This window comes from Hibiscus syriacus, unplaced genomic scaffold (assembly GCF_006381635.1).
Source record: "Hibiscus syriacus cultivar Baekdansim isolate YM2019G1 unplaced genomic scaffold, ASM638163v2 tig00111022_pilon, whole genome shotgun sequence".
NCBI lineage: Eukaryota > Viridiplantae > Streptophyta > Magnoliopsida > Malvales > Malvaceae > Hibiscus > Hibiscus syriacus.
The window spans coordinates 2,462,821-2,483,997 of record NW_024062956.1 but is presented as its reverse complement, the minus strand read 5'-3'; the positions used below and the strand labels follow the sequence as shown (position 1 = coordinate 2,483,997).

At 32.6% G+C, this 21,177-nt stretch overlaps 2 protein-coding genes and 2 pseudogenes across 3 annotated transcripts; 2 read left to right on the top strand and 2 right to left on the bottom strand.

The window, feature by feature from the left end:
• Nucleotides 1-3,462: 3,462 nt before the first annotated feature.
• Nucleotides 3,463-4,965, bottom strand: LOC120150266 (60S ribosomal protein L30-like). Its single transcript, XM_039162957.1, has 5 exons — nucleotides 4,876-4,965; nucleotides 4,681-4,786; nucleotides 4,307-4,408; nucleotides 3,799-3,867; nucleotides 3,463-3,705 (listed from the first exon to the last, which is right to left on the bottom strand). The coding sequence occupies exons 1-5, from the start codon at nucleotides 4,894-4,896 to the stop codon at nucleotides 3,665-3,667; spliced, it is 339 nt and encodes a 112-aa protein (XP_039018888.1). The 5' UTR covers nucleotides 4,897-4,965; the 3' UTR covers nucleotides 3,463-3,664.
• Nucleotides 4,966-7,067: 2,102 nt separating this feature from the next.
• Nucleotides 7,068-10,393, top strand: LOC120150584 (annotated as a pseudogene).
• A 513-nt stretch (nucleotides 10,394-10,906) lies between these two features.
• Nucleotides 10,907-17,907, bottom strand: LOC120150479 (serrate RNA effector molecule-like). 2 transcript variants are annotated; one of them, XM_039163166.1, is made up of 12 exons: nucleotides 17,419-17,907; nucleotides 15,491-15,600; nucleotides 14,064-14,121; nucleotides 13,805-13,891; nucleotides 13,632-13,706; nucleotides 13,511-13,558; nucleotides 13,271-13,339; nucleotides 12,368-13,168; nucleotides 12,238-12,286; nucleotides 11,875-12,152; nucleotides 11,623-11,802; nucleotides 10,907-11,127 (listed from the first exon to the last, which is right to left on the bottom strand). In XM_039163166.1, exons 1-12 carry the CDS (start codon nucleotides 17,811-17,813, stop codon nucleotides 11,067-11,069), a joined length of 2,211 nt encoding a protein of 736 aa, XP_039019097.1. In that variant the 5' UTR covers nucleotides 17,814-17,907; the 3' UTR covers nucleotides 10,907-11,066. The 2 variants fall into 2 exon arrangements, with proteins under 2 accessions (XP_039019097.1, XP_039019098.1); XM_039163167.1 differs by having other exon boundaries at nucleotides 13,805-13,879.
• Nucleotides 17,908-20,794: 2,887 nt separating this feature from the next.
• The window catches only part of LOC120150549, a 69,287-nt pseudogene continuing 68,904 nt past the window's right edge, over nucleotides 20,795-21,177 (top strand).

Here is a 21,177-nt window from a genome sequence, read left to right as displayed (position 1 = left end):
TTTTTAATAGTTCGTGTGATTATAAGTTAATATTTATTTATAATATTTTTTTAATTATTATAACGTATACCCTACAAAAGTAGCAATTCGAATCCATAATTAAAAAAATAATATTATTTTTAACCACCGAGATTACTCAATGAGTCCAATTACTTTTTAATACTGAGATATATTTGTACATAATTAATTTTATAGTTATCCTGCAGGTGAGGTTTTTATCTACAAAATTCATCTCCCATTGAGATATTTTGGTCCTTTCCTTCTTTACAAAGAAAATACATAATCAGATCACATGGGTTGTTGACTTTCAGTTTTTAACTTATGGTAAAGTATACATTTAGTACCTAAACTATTACTTTTATTGCATTTTGATATTTAAACTTATTTTTTTTCAGAATCATACCTAACATTTAGTTTAAGTTTTATTTCAATATTATACTGTTAAAAACTCAACGGAACTGCTATACGTGACACTTTTTAATGGGGTAAAATATACTTTTTAACGTCCAACTCAGACGACTGTTAATTTTTTGATAAAAATGATGAGTTTTAAATATATAAATAGTCGAATCTCAAGAATATATTTTGTTATAAATAAATCTGAGGAGGTAAAAAGAATATTTTTCAAACTATACAGGGAGTAAGTTTATTTTATACCAAACCTCAAGAAAGAAATTGTCTTACCAAAAAAAAAGGTTTGCAGGCAAGCAACCAATAATATGTTTATTTATGGTTAATATATTAAATAAGTACTTTAATTTGATCTGTATATATATATATATATTTTAATTCTAGTTTTCTCACTTTAAACCTGTTTTATTGTCTAAAACTAGCATTGATAACAAATATGAATTTTTATTGTTTTATTTTGGTTAATAAGTATTTCCCTTTTTATGAAAATTGTTTTATCTGTTATTGAAGTTTTTGTCTTGTTTTTGTAAGTTTATTTTTTTTTCATGATTGAATTTTTCGTCGCCTCTTTGGTTGACACTTATATGCTTATCTTATCGATCTATACTATTTTAAATTTTTAGAAAAATTCTCTCAAATTTATAGGTACTTGTAATCACTCCATATATGTTACGCTTGAGTACAGATAAAACTAATTGTTAATATATTTTGATGTTATATTATTATGTTAGTGTTGATGATACTTCCCCATAAACGTCTATTCGAACCAAACAGAGTGTTTACTTAAATAGATGATGACAAAGTGGAGGACGGAGGGGGCACTTGCAAGCAAAACAGATGATATCCGTGAACATGTAATATGGGGTTGCTTGAGAAATCAGAAACCTCTAAAAAGGTAATAGTATTTAGCCTGAAATCAATACATGTGTTTCAGGTTTCTTGGTATCTCATGATTTCTCTCTCTACAATCGAGACTTCCGTGCTCTACTCCTCTTTCATTTCTGATTTCTTTTAAGTTTACTTTTTGGTTTAATTAAATACATCCATTTTTTTATTAATAATAATCGTTAATTTTATTAAATAAAGAAAAAGTATTTTAAATTTTAGAATTATAATAAAAAATAAATTAATCACACAAATCGACTATTTCTTCTAAAATCATTAAAGTATGCAACTACTTGAAATATATAAAAATAAATCATATAATAGCTCTAAATTGTATTAAAACCCCAAATAAATTACTATAGCTCAATAAACAATTTCAAAATAAGACTTGAAGTCCAATGACTTTAATCCCAAAACTTGCAACCTTTAAGTTGAAATCCCAAATAAAATGTACATGATCAGTATTCTGCGTTAAGGACCCAAAGCTCAAAACTTGAAAATGTATGACCCAAACCCAATCTTTATTTTACATCAACGGCCTGAACGTAATAAAGAGAAAAAATAAAATTGGAGGAGGAATGATATGATACTTGTTTTTTAACAGACGAAATTTTCTGAATTTGGAATTGTCGGATGTTCATTGTGATCTTGTAAGTGTGACTGCAACAGATTTTTATCTTTGACTGCAAAAATTAAATCTTGTCTATATAAAAAATGTATCCAACTTTTGATCACGTAATCTTAGACATGACCTATATAATTCACGTGTGTGTATATATTTTGTCGTATGCCGTGTTTGAAAGAAGATTAAGACTCTATTTGAAGGAGATGGATGATGAGAATTTATCGACATGAACATGATATGAGCGACGTGCTTGAAATTAGCTATACCCAAATTCGGTAAACATGCCCATCAACCCATGATTCAAGAAGAAACTTGCCAACCAACAGACCCTCAAAGGCTGTTGTATCTTCCAAGAGCAATTACTGTATCTTTGCATCTATATACTTTATCTATCCGAAAGTTAAGCAAACACGTTTAGTAGATTTGTCAAACTATTCATATTTGTTCACTCGTAGTCCTTTAGATCATTAATTCTCAACCTACTAGGAGCATCTCCCTTCCCTTTCTCTCTGAGTAGGATTAATATTAGATTTAAGATTTGTAAAAAAAACACATCCACAAGTTAGATTATCGAGATCCATTAATTTATGAGTAATCAATGATATTCATATTAACCCCATATAAGTTTGACATTTATCTTCGAAATATAATACATCATTACTTTAAAAAAAATTATTATCTATCCAAACCCAAAAAAACTCACCAGATGTTTAGGAAGATTTATTAGATTAAAATAAATAAATGCCCTTTAAATTATAAGCAAAACTTCATTACACTCAAGCCCAACCAAACTCATTTTTTTATGACATAGTATTTTATAATTTATATTATATGAACACTAAAAATAAATATTTGATAATATGTTAAATTGATTATTTATAAATATACATGTCTCTTAATATTAAATAAAAATAACATTTAAATTCAATTAATTGACTGAATGTTCTTGTTGTAACACTTTGTATGGATTCAAATAAAAAAATTAAAACTTATGTATGAACAAATCCAAACAAACTTTGTCATGTTTTTTAAAAGTATTTTTGAAAACAAAAAACTCTAAAAAGTAATGAAAAACAAATTAAAAGTAATTTCCAAATTGAATTGAAAATTATTTTTCAAAAGTCAAATTATAATCTTGATTTTTTAAAGAACACTTTTGAACAAAATTATCTATTTATGTTTATTCATGTCACTACTTATTACTAATATTTTCAAAAATAATGTCTAACGTAGACATTTTATCCCTTTAAAAACACTTTTGACAATAATACTAAACATTTAAGTTTTAGATCAATCTAAAGTAATGTCAAACTGAGCTTACCTTAGATTAAGGATGTATAAAAAACAGTAAGTATAGTCAAAATATGACTACCCCACCCACAAACATTCTGTCCATGAGCTTACCTTCATGATCATGAAAAATGAGGGTTAAGATCCATGCCAACATGTGAAATTTGCGTCTCCTAGCAAGCAAAATTATCTCTGCTACAACAGCAATTTGAGAAATCTACAACAGCAAAATGTAGGCAATGCCAAAACAATTGCAGGGGTCCTTTAAAATGTAGGCAATGCCGAAAAATTGACTCGAAATCTCCAGAACAGCGGCCAAACAAGCAGATAGCAACAACATAAGTTATGAATTTCAGAGTGAAGTTCTCTCCAACACCAAGGTTTCAAACTATCAATTAATTTGAAGCAACTAAATCAAAACAAAACCTATTAAGATATGCTATCCCCAGTAACTTAGTGATCTCCAGGCATGCTCTTAATGATATCAGAGTCACCTGAAAAAGAAAACAATATTACCATGATCAGATCCGGTATATAGATAAGAGGAATATGTAAATCCAACATGTTTTCAGCACATTAACATTTACCAGGATCAATAATGCTAAGGCAGCACACTCTGAAATATTTGCCACACGCAGTGCCCAAATCTACGTTGTCTGCAAAAGCAGAACACCCGCGTTTTTAACGGAATAATCGTCAAAAACAACAAAGCCATCATATGTCGAAACAAACCAGCACCAGAATTTACACATGAAAACTAAAATAACAGTTGGTTCTCATCAAGAAACAACATTAAATAAAAACAAAGACCGAGTCCCCAACACCAACGAAACAAAAGAATCAAGGGGGTGGAATCAACTAATCATGGGCTTTGAGTGACAAACAGATATGGTTCCTTCTACCATTTCCATAAGCAGCACTAGAAAAAATCTTATTGAAACTAAATAATCAAAAGGGAAAGGGAGGTGAACGAACATGAACAAATCTAACCATAATATGTGAACTGAGCACAAAATGGATATCAATTATCTTGATATGAAAAACAATCAAAATTACTAAGTAATTAACAAGAGTGCAATAGGTTAAGGGACATACTTCCGTTGTAATGGTGAACTCCAACCTTGCACAACATAGCATAATACTCGATCTCCGACTTCCTAAGAGGAGGGCAGTTGTTGGCAATGATAATCAACTTACCTACAAAGCATAAAAGAAAAATAAGAATAAATTTCTTCCAGAAGCTGAATCATAAACAGAAAATTCAAATTTCAAACAAAATCTACAATGCCATTGTTCAAGTTAAACACTGTTTTTAGCCAAAATGAGATCACTCACTTTTAGTTAACCATCCAAAACAAGAAAATAACCCCATCATTTTTCATATAACAAAAGAACTAAAAGTGCGAGATATTCAAATAAACAATCATATAGCTCAACATTTCAGAAATGGCAGAAAAATAAATAAATACCTTTGGAGCTTCTAAGGGATTTGAGGACAGTTTTGTAACCCAAAGTGTATTTCCCACTCTTCATAACGAGAGCCAATCTGTTGTTAATGCTCTCATGGGTCTTCTTCTGCACCATCAACGATATAAAATTCAGTTAACAACATGGTTTCAGAAAATTCAGAAGAAAAAAGAGAGGAAAAAGTGTAGGGATTTTACGGTCTTCTTGGAGGCAACCATTGTCGACGCACGATGGGAGGTCTTCGACGAGAAGGGGGCAGTGACAGCGGCAGCAACAGATGGCTCAGTTTCACCATACGCAATAAGAAGCCCTAAAATCTCACTAATATATAATTGTGTTTTGGGCTAAACGTGATAGTCTGTTTCTTCGATCCAACCCAAAATAAAATAAAAATACATGACGTAGATATTATTGTATTTGTAAAAATATATAAAGAATTTTAATAATATAAAAATTAATTTTAGTAATTGATCATTAAATTTTAGTTAAACATTAATACTTAATGGAGCTTGAAGGCGTACTCTCTTTGATGTTGGTAAAATGTTTCTTCTTATTGTTAAGACCTTTTGAACTTATTTTTATATCTTCTCTATAATTATTTGTCGTTAGGAGCCGTTGAGGATGTAATAGAGTCGTTACCTACAAAGACACAAAATATTTATGTATAAAATAATATTTTATCTAATATTCAACGGTTAAAGTAGTATTGCATCTAAAGTTTAGAAGTCAAAGTAAAACTTAATTATTTTTATTAACATGTATCAAACTAATAAGAGATAATGACTTAGTGATCAAAATATAATAATCGATAACATAAGTGATCAAAAATAATAAATCAGTAATATAAGTGATCAAAATGTGATAATTTTCAGTTTGTTGAATAAAAGCATAGAAATATGAAAGTAAGTGATCAATCTGATAGTTTACCCTAACTATACCAATGATCATTTAACTATTGTCTCCTTTCACTTTAACCATCGATATTTCAATTTTGTCAATCAGACCATCTAAATATTAAATTGTATCTAATCAAGTCACTTATTGTTAACATTTAACGGAAGTACTAACGTGGTAGTCAATAAAATTATTATAATTATACATTTAGTCTTCAATACTTATACATTATATCAATTTGATCATAATTTAAATTTAATTCAATAAATTAATCATTCAATCATGACACATGATCATGTGTTACTAACAACACATGTCATGATCATGTGTTACCACGTTTCACATCCTGATTGAAGGGTTAATACATTAAATTAAATTTAAATTAGGACCAAATTGATAAAATATATAAGTATTGATAATTAAATATATAATTATATCAATTTTGTTAACTACTACGTCAATACTTCAGTTAAATTTTAACAAGTAGTTTGATTAGATACAATTAAATAATTAAATGATTTGATTGATAAAATTAAAATATCGATAATTAAAGTGAAAGAGACAATAATTAAGTGTTGATTGGTATAGTTCAGAGAATACCCTTTTAAATAACCATTTGCACCTTAAAAGAACCGTGTAGGATGGTGCGAAAAGATAGCTATCGGATCGAAAATAACGGGCTTGTTTGTTCTCTTTGTAAATTTGAAATGTTTAAACAAGCCAGAGTGTAGGGGTTCTTACTTTCTCAGCGGGAAAAAGTAAAAAAGAAGAAAATATTTTTACTCCCAAACCTTCAGAGATTCATTTTTTCCCCTAAAAAAGTTAAACTTTCCTCTCCTTTCCAACCCACAATTTTGTCCTTCAATGGTCTCGAGATTTGCATTTTCAGGTACTGCTAACTGTTTTCACTTTCCTTTTAAGTTATCCATGAAAAATTCATGAATTCGATCAACTTCTGCTTTTCTTCAACGTGGTTTTTTGTCTTTCCAGATGATTCTGAGTGATGTGTTTTCTTTAGTTTTGCCTCTATGTTTAATCTAGGGAGTATCGGTTTTCAGCATTTGATTGGCTTCGTTGCTGCTATTTATACGTGAAGAATACATTAAAAAAACCAATTCTTTGTTCTCTTGCATTTCATATGAACGTTTGTCTTCCTTTGTATGCGTAGTTACGCGCAGAACAATTTTTGAACGATATCTTTTGGGCCTTTAAACTATTTGAAAGATGAGTTTATACCTTTTTGTTGATTAGCTAGCTGTTACTCATTACGAGTTTCAGTTTAGTATTTTGCATTAATTGTTTATTTTTTGGATTTGTGTTGTGTTTGCTTGTGGGAGCGCTGGCTTTTGATGCTGAATTGCTTCTTATTTTCTAATTCTGACAGAAAAGGGATGAAGATTGTTTAAAAAAAGATTAGAACATGCTAGGTGCCAAGACATAATTTGCTCACGAAGTAAAGCACTTTGATTTTTATAATATTAAATGCTGGATTAGTATGGATGTCCATGTGATTCATTCAGAAGAGGGCTTGAGCCATCGTGGAATGTCGGATGACGGAGATGCTGATCCCACTGAAGGTGGAGAAGCAAATCATCTCGAGAATTCCTTAGCTCAAGAAGAAGATGGGATTTCTGAGCCATATGTGGGTATGGAATTTAATTCCGAAGATGCTGCTGGAGCTTACTATGATGAATATGCCAGACGTATGGGATTTAGCTCCAAAGCCGGTCATTTTTCTTCACAGTATAAAACTGATGGGACAATAGTTGCCAGGGAATTTGTTTGTGACAGAGAGAGTTTGAAAAGGAGACTGAAAGCTGCAATGCCATGCTTAGGATAGAGTTTGAAAGCTGCAATGCCATTCAGTGATGAGTCCTGGCAAAGTGCATTACCTTCGTCCCCGCAGGCACTTTGCCGGTGCTGCAAAGACCACGGTTGATAGTTTCCAAGGAATTGGAGTTGGAGTTGTACCAAGTGGTGTGATGTATGTTTCAATGGATGGAAACCGTCTCTCCACGGATGCAAACAATCATGACGTCAGTAGAACTCCAGCAGAAGCAAATCGCTCAGGTAAGAACATTGGGACTCCAAGTTATGCACTTAGGCTGGTTAACAGAAAGAGAACACTGGGGAGGGATGCTCAAAATCTACTAGATTATTTCAAGAAAATGCAGGCTGAGAACCCTCGTTTTTATGCAATACAGCTGGATGATGATAATTGCAGGGTTAATGTGTTTTGGGCTGATGCAAGGTCAAGGACAGCCTTCATGCATTTCGGTGATGCTGTGAAACTGGACACTAGTTACAGAGTAAATCAGTATAGGGTGCCATTTGCTCCATTTACAGGGTTGAATCATCATGGTCAGACAATCTTGTTTGGTTGTGCATTAATATTTGATGACTCTGAAGCTTCTTTTGTTTGGCTTCTCAAGACATTTCTTACAGCGATGAACAATCATCAATCTGTCTCTTTAGTCACTGATCAAGACAGAACCATACAGACAGCAGTGTCTCAGGTGTTTCCAGGTGTTCGGCTCTGTATTAATAAGCGGAGTGTTTTAAGAGAAGGTTCAGAGAAGTTGGCACATATTTTTCATGTGCATCCTAATTTTCAGGTGGAACTGTATAATTGCATAAATTTGACTGAAACTATTGAGGAGTTTGAATTATCTTGGAGTTTGATTATTGAAAAGTATAATCTTGGGGCACATGATTGGCTTCATTCATTATATAATGCCAGAGCTCAGTGGGTGCCTGTATATTTTCGGGATTCCTTTTTTGCGGCAATAACTCCCAATCATGGATTTGATCACTCATTTTTTGATGGATATGTGAATCAACATACCATATTACCTATGTTCTTAAGTATGAACTAGCACTAGAGAACTGGTTTGAAAAGGAGATAGAAGCTGATTTTAACACAATATGCACCACACCAGTCCCTCAGACACCGTCACCTATGGAGAAGCAGGCTGCAGATCTGTATACAAGGAAAATTTTCACAAAATTTCAAGAAGAACTAGTTGAAACTTTTGTTTACACTGCTAATAGAATTGAAGGTGATGGAGCTATCAGCACATTCAGAGTTGCAAAGTATGAGGATGAAAATAAAGTGTACATAGTTACATTAAACTACCCTGAAATAAGAGCTAATTGTAGTTGTCAGATGTTTGAGTATGCTGGCGTACTTTGTAGACATGTTTTAACGGTCTTCACCGTTACAAATGTACTTACATTACCACCACATTACATCCTGAAACGATGGACACAAAATGCAAAGCCTGGGGTTGGAACAGATGAACGTGGTGCTGACTTGCACGGTCAAGATTTGTTGACATCACGGTATAATAATTTATGTTGAGAAGCAATCAAATATGCAGAAGACGGGGCTATAGTACCTGAGACTTATAATATTGCAATGGGTGCTCTTAAGGAAGGTGGGAAGAAGGTTTCCGTTGCAAAGAAAAATGTTGCAAAACTTGCACCTCCTGACTCACTGGCCAGTGGAGTTGCCTGTGATGTGAAGAAGAGCTCAACATCAGCTCCAGATGCAGCCCCTTTGCTATGGCCACAGCAAGATGAAATTATGCGGCATTTCAATCTCGATGACACTGATACTCCAGCTCAATCTGTCTCTGATTTGAATCTGCCATGCATGGCACCTGTTTCCCTTCATCGAGATGATAGTAATCCTGATAACATGGTACAATAAGTAATTCTTTATTTTTTAAAATTCATTTCATTCATCCTTTGCTTTTGAATTGAAGAACAGGATACTGACTTGATACATATTTATGGGTTTCTTCAATGCAGCCAATTCTTCCTTGTTTGAAGTCAATGACTTGGGTAATGGAAAACAAAAATTCAACCCTTGGAAGTAGGTTGGCAGTCATTAATTTAAAGGTATACGTGTGGTAAAACTTTAACAGCCCGTGACTGCGTAAAATCCCAAGTCGCAGCGTAGTCGCATTAAACGTTAATATAACCTCAGAATTAATTGCTGAAGTACATGGAACTCTTTAAAACTGTTAAGCTTATGTATGCAATTATGAGGTCCATGGCTATATAATTCATTACTGTTTATTTTTTACTTATGTCGAGCCTTTTTCTTACTCGTATCTGATATATATAATCGATACAGTTGCAAGATTATAGCAAGAGTCCATCAGCTGAAATGGAGGTTAAATTTCAGCTTTCAAGCGTTACTTTAGAACCCATGTTGAGGTCCATGGCATATATTAGTGAACAGCTTTCTACCTCCGCTAACAGAGTTGCTGTAATCAATTTGAAGGTGTGTAAATCCATAATCAAGCCATAATGGTCAGATATTTGAGCAAATTAAATCTAATGATATTTTTATTTTTAAGTATTTTAGAACTTGCTGACAATTTGCTTATAAGGTCGGATTAAGAACAGAATTATGGTCAGATATCTGTGTTTTTTAGTACCATTTGAACAGCTTTGCTTACAAGAACTTTTCATTATTTCATATTCGGTTCCAGCTTCAAGACACCGAAACTAGTACAGGAGAGTCGGAGGTTAAATTCCAGGTATCCAGGGATACATTAGGAGCAATGTTGAGATCAATGGCATACATCCGGGAGCAGCTTTTGAATGTTGTAAGTATCCTCTTCTTTTACATATTGCAGTTAACCACGCGTAAAGAAATGTTTGTTTCACATGGCCATTCCTCCTATTACTCAATCCATTTCATAAAAACTTGATGCATTATACCTTGATTGTTTTTTCATTTATCATAAACTTGACTTTCTCCAGAGTGAACCACAAGCAGAGCCTTCATCAAAGAAGCATAGCAAATAACAAGTTGGGGGTGACAAGTCTGTATGTTGACGGTATGCCATCTTCCATCAGTTAGACTATGACGATGATGAAGACGGGGGCGTATTGAACGATTTTTTTGCCTTCTCTGCAATTGGTTCCTCCTCTTTGTGTACGTTGTATAACATACATGTAAAAAAAGGTACTCATTCATAATGTTTAGCCTTGGTTTTTTTCCCTCTGATTCACTGACTTCAATCGGTACTGTAACGATTAGCTTTTTTAATCATTTTGCGCCGCTGGGGGAATATATCAGCTTGGGAAGTTGCATTCAGAAGCTTGATTAAGCATTTATCTTATATTTTGGTATGAACAGCAAAGTTGAACAGCTAAAGGGTCAACAAAAGGCTCACCTTCTTCTAATACGGACCAAACAAATAAGCTTCTATCCAAGAAAACTTATTCACTTCAAAACAGAAAAATCCATTTTACAGAAAACAAATATTTGTATCTCCATAATCATCTATCTTTTCAAATAGGTTATGTGGATCGAGAAATATAAAAGACTTACACACAAATGACTCAGACTACTCTTGCTCGCAAGAAGTGCAGCTATAGTACAAGGTCAATGCTTCTCTGCTCAGAGAATCGGAGTTCTGATGAAACAGCATTCTGATTCCGTCGGATGCATTTTGGTTCATTTCATTGCTTATAACTACAAACTACGGTAGTCTATAACCGTGACTTCATCCTCGGGTGCATCAAGGTCTTGATAACTGCATCAAATAAAACAGTGAAAACTTCACTAAACTGACTGTAACTAAAGGCAATCTTCATCTTACAAATAATGAAGTGTAAAAAACACAGTGATATCTCAGTTGAGACTAGCATACATCTGAGGTGAGGCAAAATTTATTCAACATCCAAATAAATAAACATATATCTACCCAAACCATAAGGAAGCCATGGAGATTGTAATTTATTTTTATGACAAAGAAACCAAATCTTAAAGTGAGTATAGACGTCGAAAAGAAAGGAATTGTTAATCAAAAGCATCACTTAAGAGCCACCTTGTGATTTATAGATAGGCAGTTTCCCACCTAATTTTGAAAAACACCCATTGGAATAACAGCATACATCCCAACACTATATACAGTTAAAACACAATTTCTGAATTTATCAGATCATAAATTTTAGTCAAGATAATTTCTCAACAGGTAAAATAGCTGCAACTTTCCAATGGTATGGGAGCAGTGCTCAAGCAAACTTACCTTCGTAAATGCCGAGGATCTTGTCGGAAGCCAGGAGGCAAAAGAAAGGGGGCTGGTCCACTTAAATTAGGTCCAGCACGTCCACTTCTACTATTGCCTTCAAAAGGACCACCACCACCTCGCTCTCTAAACACTTGCATTGCGAGTTCAGGTGGAGCTGGAACAAAAGGCCCCAGTGGACTGCAATCACACACATAAGTTATAACGTAATAATAAGCTAACTGCCACTCTGAAGAACAGAACAAAACTTACCCGGCACCAGGAACAGGCATAAATACTGGCGGAGGTGCAATATCTGAAGAAAATGGGGCTGCAACATGCATCCCTTGTCCACCAAAAGCATCGAACATAGGATCATCATTGCTCCCTCCATCAGGCCCATCATTGTTAGATGGAAAATCACTTGATTGAGGGTTTTCAGACCTATCAAATCTGTCACTACCACTTGCTCGATTGTCACGTTCTCTACGTGAACCACGTTCATCTTTCAAACGATTTTCCATTAATTGACGTCTCTGAGGCTTGTCCTTCTGCAAGAAAAAACAATAGCAAAAAGGGGGCAAGTGAGGTTATCTGAACAATCATAACATCAAAACAACACCACTCATAGCATACCAGTAAAGGTTGTTGCATAACAGGTGTCCCACCAGGCGCATCTGGATCACTGTGAATGGCAACAATGAATATCTTATGTATTCTTCAAATCGTGAATAAAATAATATGCTGCATGTAAGACCTCACTTACTTCATGTAGTTCTGGAAATAGAGCTCTTCACGCACATTAGACGTTTGCTCAATCACAAGTTCTGGATGTTTGAGTTTAAGATGCTTGTGCACAAATTCTGCAGCATGAAATAGCTTTGTGCAGCCCTTAGCACCACAGCCATACTTCCAACCATACTTTTCATCCCTTATCTTCCGGACAAAAGGATCCAAAGTTTCAACAGCAGCAGCATCTATTTTGTCTTTAGCAGTCATTACCTCCAAAGGATCTTGACCCCTAAATCTCTCTTGCCAGTGTGAGTCAAGTTTCTTTTCCCACTCAGACCCATTACTAGTAACATCAGAACTCTTTCCCTCAGCTCTCACATGCCTAAGACCCTTAGCTTCACTTGTTTCAACCATTCCATAGTAATCCACACCATGGACACGCCACAAGTAAGTTATAAGAGTATCAAGAAGCTCAACACCTTCCAGGCCTTTTACAGAAGTAAAGCCACGTACAATAATCACTTGGCCTGCCAAACTACCATGAGATTTATCTCTACTTATTTTGTCATTGTCCGGCCCACTTAAAAAATTTCCCTCGATTCCTTTTTCAGAATCCAGTTTACGTACAAGGCCCTGTGCTTGTCCAATGTCGATCAGAATTCTTCTGGGATCAGAACTGACCGGATGAGCCTTTGGAGCCTGAGAAAGATCAGTTTCTTTAGTAGGTCCCCTACCATGCCGCTTCCTTTTGCCACCGGTGTCAGTTTCATCTTCAGAATTAGGTTCACTGGTCTGTCCTGATTTATTTGATGAAAAAGCATTCACACCAGGAGTTCTGCATTAAGAACATAAATTATTGAGAGCAGCTGGATAATATTATGCAGGGAAAAAGTTGAATATGCACATAACATAAGCAATCACAGTATGCTGATCTTACAAGTCCAATGTTCCACTCTGCAGGTCAAGCAAGAAATCCTTCGCAACTTTGCGTGCAAGCTCATTCCTCCTGAAAAACACATGCCAAAAAATATGAAATTCAGGAAAGAATCCAAAAGAAAGCAAGATAGAAAACACTGTATCCATCAATAACACCATGCTAGAAAATGCAGGATGTGTCAATCAACTTGGAAACAAATTCATGAACTGAAACATCACGAAATATAGAAGTACAGCTAACCTTTCAATAACATTGACCAAGTTTGTTGGATGGTATTTGTCTCTCAACCTACAAACATAAGCAAGTTCAATAAGAAATTTGTGAATACAGAGGCAGGAATCAACTAAACAATGGGAAGTACCATTCCTCATCCTTGTGGGCATCAAAAAAAGCTCGTTTTTGGGTAGATATATACTCCAATTTGTATTCTTGGTACCTATACAGTAATAAAGACACATTTACTAAACATCTGATTGATTTAAGCCACGGATACCGTACACAAAAAAAATTGACAACATTGTTCGACAGTTGCACCTGTGCTCAGCTTCAGCTGGTAGTATATCATCCTCAAGATCTTGAATGAATTGCTTGTATGTCATCAATCCTTCTCTGAAAATTTTACTTGTCATGTCATACCACTGAATGAGAAATGAAGATCCAAAATAAAATAATTTGAACAACTTCAAAGTCCTTCTCAAATAAAAGAGGACTTGAATGATATCAACGATTCTATGAAATGAAAAATATTCAAACCATATTTAAAACAAGAGCCCAGAACAAAATGGTAGTTAACCTTTGAGCACTCCCTGAATAAGAAGCATCACCATATCTACCACAGCCAGAATCCCAATCTGCAAAAGCAATATTATTTGGAGACTAAAATAAAAATCATAAATTGAAAGTTGGATAAGTAAGTTTGCTCCTGCCGTGTTATACATGCATCATCACTTTATGGAATCTTAGAAGGAATATGCCCACTCCTCGTAGTGTCATGATTAAGATTAACTGCAATTATGCATCATTTCATAGATGCCTGAAATTACATCATCTACTTTCCAAGTGACATTACTATATAAAGCAGGCAAAATAGGAAACCTAAGTGCCAACCCATTGTTAACCTCCAACTATCATAATTATATCACAAAAGATGAGCAATTCCTAACCAGAGTTTGTAAGCTACAAAAACAAGATATTGGAAAAAGTAAATTATTTATATAAATAACATTAAACATGGTAATCCAAGATTTTAGATTAATAACTAATATAAAAATTGAATATGGGTCTATATCTATAATGTGCCTTTTAAATTATGGGAACAATAAGGGGGCATTTGGTTGCCAAAATCTAAGCTTTCCTTTGGGAATAAGACTACCAAAATGTAAGCTTACGTCTGGAAATAGGATTACCGAAATACAGGATTACTTGACATATTACAGATGTTACATTACCAAATTAAGTATGAATACATTTTTACTAAATTATCTTTCGATAGATTTTTAAAAAAAAGATTAACCTTTTATATTAGATTAGAAGATATTGGCATGAAAGTTCATAGAACTATTTCAGTTGGACTCTATCTAATTTTACATTATTAATATAATTAAATATATTAAATAACATTTAAAAACAAATGCACATTATAAATATAATTAATATATTTACCAAAATAATTTTTTATTTGAAATAGAGGTTCCCATGAGCTGGATTGGGCCAAGGTCTGATTTTAAAAAAATCAAAGTGCGGGCTTGGACCCAACTCATCTGCCCAAATTTTTAATTTAAAAAATAAAAAATAACTTTATACTTAAACTTAAATAAATATTTTCAATTTATTTAAATTATACACCTGACCCATGAATGGGTCTAATTTTGAAGGATTAAGTTGACAAAACTATAAATTTTAGAGACAAAATTGTCCAAAATGTAACATTCCCTCAAGAATATTACATTACCTAAGAAATGGGAGGTAATGACACTACCCATATTCCCAAATAGCGTTTACTACTGCTAATCTTACATTACCACCATTAGGTAATGTTGCAAAAACAAACAAGGAAATGTCATTCCGGAAACTCGATAATGTAAGATACTTCGAACCAAACTGAGTGGCAAAAGGAAGGCAAATAAAAAGGTCAAAATAAAAGTGCTTCAAGATTATGCCAATGAAAAAATAGAAGTTGGATGAAGTTTTAAAGTATTTAAGCAAGTTTGAAAAGACCACCTTGATAACCACCAGAAGAGCGACCAAACCGACCATGAGGCCTATCATCAAGGTAACCAGGCCTGCCCATCATCTCACGATCATATCCACCACCATAATCATACCCAAACCTACACCATCAAAAGTGTTTTACAGCATGAGCAAAAATCAGAATATAAATAAAACTGCCAAGTGAAAATAACAAATCATTTTTGAAAGAATTACATGAGTAACATTAACATAAACAGATCTCCAGGCTCAACAGTCAAAATAACAAATCAATAGAAGTTACACTGGATAGAAAGAAAAATGAGAACAGAATGGATGATCCATTCCACAGGTAACATGAAATGATTCCAGAAAACAAAAGGTCAGTGATAGATATTCACAGGCAGTCCAGTATTTTGTGAAAACAATGTAGCCTTCAATAATCAGAAAATATGAGTGAATCATTCACATGATAAACAAGGGATCTAAATAATATGTGAGCATTACCAAGAAAGAAATGAAATCAAGACTTAAATAAATATACAGAACTCTCAAAAAACAGAACAAACACTTACGAGGCTCTCATTGACCATAAAAATGTTAATATGTTAACCCTAACAAAAAAAACATCATACAGAAATACTAATCCCATCAGCCAATCTCTCTATAAATAGGATCCATTGGCAGCATAAACGATAGCAATTAGGATTCATTAGCAGTGTTTGCATTCTAAATAGTCAATCATGGCCAAATAATGTATGTATTACAAAACTCTGTAGGTTTGCACCTAAACAATTGATTATTATTAATGTAACCCATGTCATCCCAATTTTTAAGCTAACGAACTTTCAATATAAAGAACTCTAAAAAAACAGAACAAACACTTACGAGGCTTTCATTGACCATAAAAATGTTAATACGGTTACCCTAACAAAAAAACATCTTACAGAGATACTAATCCCATCAGCCAATCTCTCTATAAAAAGGATCCATTGGCAGCATAAGCGGTAGCAATCGGGATTCATTAGCAGTGTTTGCATTCTCAATAGTCAATCATGGCCAAACAATGTATATATTACAAAACTCTGAAGGTTTGCTTCTAGACAATTGATTATTATTAATGTAACCAGCTAACGAACTTTCAATATAAAGAACTCTCAAAAACAGAACAAACACTGACAAGGCTTTCATTGACCATACAAATGTTAATATGTTAACCCTAACAAGAAAAACATCTTATATAGATACTATTCCCATCAGCGAATCTCTCTATAACATAGGATCCATTGGCAGCATAAAAAGTAGCAATTAGGAATTTAGGATTCATTAGCAGTGTTTGCATTCTAAATAGTCAATCATGGGCAAAAAATGTATATACTACAAAACTCTGAAGGTTTGCACCTAAACAATTGATTATTACTAATGTAACCAGCAAATGAACTTTCTATATAAAGAACTCTCAAAAACAGGACAAACACTGACAAGTGACAAGGCTTCATTGACCATAAAAATGCTAATATTTTAACCCAAACAAAAAGACATCTTACAGAAATACTATTCCCATCAGCCAATTTCTCTACAAATAGGATCCATTGGCAGCATAAGCAGTAGCACTTAGGATTCATTGGCAGTGTTTGCATTCTAAGTAGTCTATAACTCTATCATGGCCAAACACAATGTATATATAACAAAACTCTGCAGGTTTACACTTAAACAATTTCTTATTATTAATTTAAACCGTGTCATCCTAATTTTTAAGCTAACGAACTTTCAATCTTTAATTAGCCAAGAAAAATACAATATTAAGCAAATCAGAAATATCTTCATGACATTAAGGCTTAAGCCCAGCAAAACGCCTAAAACCATAAAAAGCAACAGTTCAAACACATAGACTTAAATTAAGTAGAATCAATACATTTTAGTTGTAACTATACAAAAAACTCTAAGAAATGAAGTATCACCTCCTGTCTCCGGGTCCAAATCCGCCTCTAGGGCTCCCTCTCCTCCCTTCATACCCTCCATCCTCGCGCCTAGACCTCTTATAAGGCGGAGACCTCCGAGGCGGAGGCGAGTGTCTCCTATCCCTGTAACTCAACGGCGGAGGTGGAGGGCTAATGCTACTGCGCCGCTTGTAATCTCTCTCTCTGGGAGGCGGAGGAGAGCGGTTGCGATCGTAGAAATCGCGGTCCCGTCGCTCACGCGAATCTCGGTCGCGGAGTCGAGGAGGCGGCGGAGCAGGGGGAGAAGAGTTGGGATCGTCAGATGATGGAAGTTGTCTGTTGTTGTTGTTATCTTTACGGTCGCCACCGCGGCGGCGGTCTAGGGAATCTACCGTCATGTTTATGACTTCGGCCATGGGGTCGGGTAAACGAACCCTAGATAGCTCAAATATGGAGCAAAAAATCTTAAATTATTGTGCGATAACTCCGGATCGAGAGCAACAAAGAGCAGCCGAGATGGTCCAGAAAAAAAATATTTACTTTTTACACGTCCTCGTATAATAAGTATTTTTTTCTTAATTATATTAAGGGAAAATTAGTTCATATATTATCAAATTTTGATTGTTGATGTTGTTTTGGTGGGATTATTTTGATGTCTAGAAAGATTTAAAATTACGTTATTTTAATTTAAGAGATTTAATAATTTGTTGGGATTTGAATTCAAAATTTTTGAAAATAAAAATTATAATTTAACCACTCAATCAACTTAAGATTTTTAATATATTATTACAAACATAATATACATATCATATATTTCATATTATTTATAATTGATGTTTTAAAATTAAAAAATTATTTATAATATAAATATATTATAAATAATACTAATATATTATAAATAATATTGATGTATTATATATTAATATATTTTTCTATATAATAAAAAAATCAGAAAACTCCCTGAAATTCTTAAATTTTCAAAAAAAAAATCTTAAATTTCCAAAAAAAACCCCTCTAAACCATAGACACTAATCCATAAATCCCTGAATTTATTCATCATGGTCTTCGATAGAACGTTGTTGTCATCGCACTGAAGTCTCCTCCTCTTAACGTACACAATGTTCGTCATCCGTCCGTCAATCGATCGACATTCATGGTTCGACTAGAACATTTCACATTCAATGTCTAGCGATCGATTAACACATTGTTCATCAATTTCAGATGACGATAGAGTAGAGTTATTGGTAGTAAGAGTCCGGCAACAGAAATAATGGGTAGTGGTCATTGATTCAGCAGCAATGATGAGTAAAATTAGGAATTTGGTATGTAGGGTTTGGGTTTGGGGAGAATTTAAAATTTTTTAAGGATTTTTCTAAAAATTATATTTTATAATAAATCATATATAAAAAATATATTATTAATATATATTATATTTATATTATAAATGATATTTATTTTTAAAAATAAATTATAAATAATCTGAATTGTATGATATGTATATTATGTTGTTAAAAAAATTTAACTTAGTTGAGTGGTTAAGCTCAAATTTTTGTTTTTAAAGATTTGGAGTGACATAATTGAAGCGAAAATTAAATTTAGTGTTAAAATTGACAAATTGAAAGTTTAATAGTATAAATGAGTCGTAACTCAAAATTTTTTAATATCTGAAATAATGTTTTCTTATATTAAATATCCCAAAGTATGACTTAGATTCTATGTACGTCTTTAAATTTAATACATTTTAATTGAAAATTTAAAGTATTATTATCTTATTAATCGAGTTATTTCACTTTAATTATCAGTTTAAACATTAAATGTTAGATTAAATCCAATATTAAGTTTATTTAAAATACATGAGTTAAATCTTAAAAACATATAAACTTGGAGAATGAACAACTTAAATATGACATGTTAAAAAATGATATCGAACTTTAGGAGAATTGTTATTTCTAACTACCTCAATAGTTAAAGGGATTGTTCAAACACTAGATACTGCAAATATGTTTCAGTTTTTATTGTTAAATTATTGAAATTTTGTAAAACATTTACTTATTATAATCACCTTATATTAATAAAAAATATGAAAAGATAAAAGTATCATTATAATAATATTAATTATTATTTAAAAAAGAGTATTCTTTATAATTGTCTTCTCACCATATTAATTAATACACAAACTCAATAAAATATTTATAAAAAAATCTCTAAATTCAATCATAATCCCACCTAGAGGAAAGTGGAAATGAATACTCTAGGAGAAAGAATGTGAGTTTTCTTACTAGGTCTTAAAGTCATAACCTAAAAGAATATAAGGAAACAAATATGAACAATTTAACTGATATCTAACTTCTTAAGGAAACACATATTTTTATAATGGCTTAATATAAAAAATTGGCTAAACCATACATTTTTTTCTCATTTAGGTGCCTAGTTTTTTTTTCCGGTCAATATGGGTGCTAAGTGCATTGGTTGTAACGTCCGTTAAAAAAACGTTAAGTTCCTAAATATAGTTTTATCATATCTTAGTCAGTATATTAGCGTCCAACGCAAACAATTGTGAAATTTTTAATAAGAAATGATGAGTTTGAAACATATAAATAGTCGAGTGATCATTTTATAATTTTTAATAATCAAATGACTCAACAAAAGCATCTCCCTATAATCGAGATCATTTGTATATTTTACCAAAATATTATTTAAATTCATACAATAAATGATTAATGCTACTTGTAGAATTTAAAAAAAAATAATCATTAGTATATCAAATAATAATATTTTATATTAATATTTTCATTAAATTTATAAATTTGAAGGTTAACTTTATAACTTAGGTTGTAATTATATTCTATTAAAGTTTCATATAAATGTTTTTAGTTTTTACCACACATATAGTTTTAATGTTTTAGTTCTTTTATTTAAAGATTATATCAAAGTATAAAAAGATAAAAACATATTAGTTTAATTATTTATTTAAAATTTACAAAGGCATGAAATAATATAATTTTGAATTTTATATTTAAAATTTATATAATATCAAAGTAATATTAATTATAATTTAAAATAATAATTTTCTAATTGAGTAGATTTGACCTTTCCCGCTTAAAACTGGTCTGTGAACTAGAGGATGAAATAGATTTATCCATGGATAAATCTCAACCATTAAATGAATAGGACTATCAACGTGGCGGACATTGTGAATATCACGACCAAACCCAAAGAGAGGGACCCATGCTAAGTAGAGCCGAGTTGAAGAAAAAAAAAAGGTAAAAAAACTAGACAAAATCGGAAAAGGCCAGGGTAAGGGCAAAATCCCGTAATAAGAACAAAATCCAAGGGCAAACGTAGAAGGTTCACTATATTTAAATGAGCAAGAAAGCAAAAGAATAAAAGGCGAACAAGAAATCCAAAAGAATCATTGTTTATCTATCTCTCTCTCTCTCAATTTCTTTGGTGGATTTCTCTTGGCGTGGCGGTGTTGTCTTTCTGAACTATCCTTTCTTCTTCACAGATTCATCATCTTGTCGATCTACACCTATCTGTAAGTCCCTTATCTCTGAAACCCTAAGTTATCCATAATTTTTGCCCTTCGATGTGTATTTTTTAAGATCTATAATTTATCTCAATTTTTTGTGTTGTTTTATTGATTCATTGTATTGCATGTAGGAAATTATTGGTTTATCATTGGATTGTGAATTCGATTTTTCTTGGTATTGGATTGAAAATTCATTTTTTTTCTTTTGAGATTTCTCTAAGTGCCTTTTATTTTTTGGTCTTCTAATT

What these genes read in the sequence shown, in the direction of transcription:
- LOC120150266 (XM_039162957.1), bottom strand. Translation starts at nt 4,896, where the DNA reads ATGGTTGCCTCCAAGAAGACC. An exon ending in ATCCCTTAGAAGCTCCAAAG is followed by an intron (nt 4,409 to 4,680) that starts GTATTTATTTAT and finishes TATGCTTTGTAG; the next exon opens with GTAAGTTGATTATCATTGCC. An exon ending in CCTTAGCATTATTGATCCTG is followed by an intron (nt 3,706 to 3,798) that starts GTAAATGTTAAT and finishes TTTCTTTTTCAG; the next exon opens with GTGACTCTGATATCATTAAG.
- LOC120150479 (XM_039163166.1), bottom strand. Translation starts at nt 17,813, where the DNA reads ATGGCCGAAGTCATAAACATGACGGTAGATTCCCTAGACCGCCGCCGC. An exon ending in ATGCCTGTTCCTGGTGCCGG is followed by an intron (nt 11,803 to 11,874) that starts GTAAGTTTTGTT and finishes GTGTGATTGCAG; the next exon opens with TCCACTGGGGCCTTTTGTTC. An exon ending in GATCCTCGGCATTTACGAAG is followed by an intron (nt 11,128 to 11,622) that starts GTAAGTTTGCTT and finishes TATTTGATGCAG; the next exon opens with TTATCAAGACCTTGATGCAC.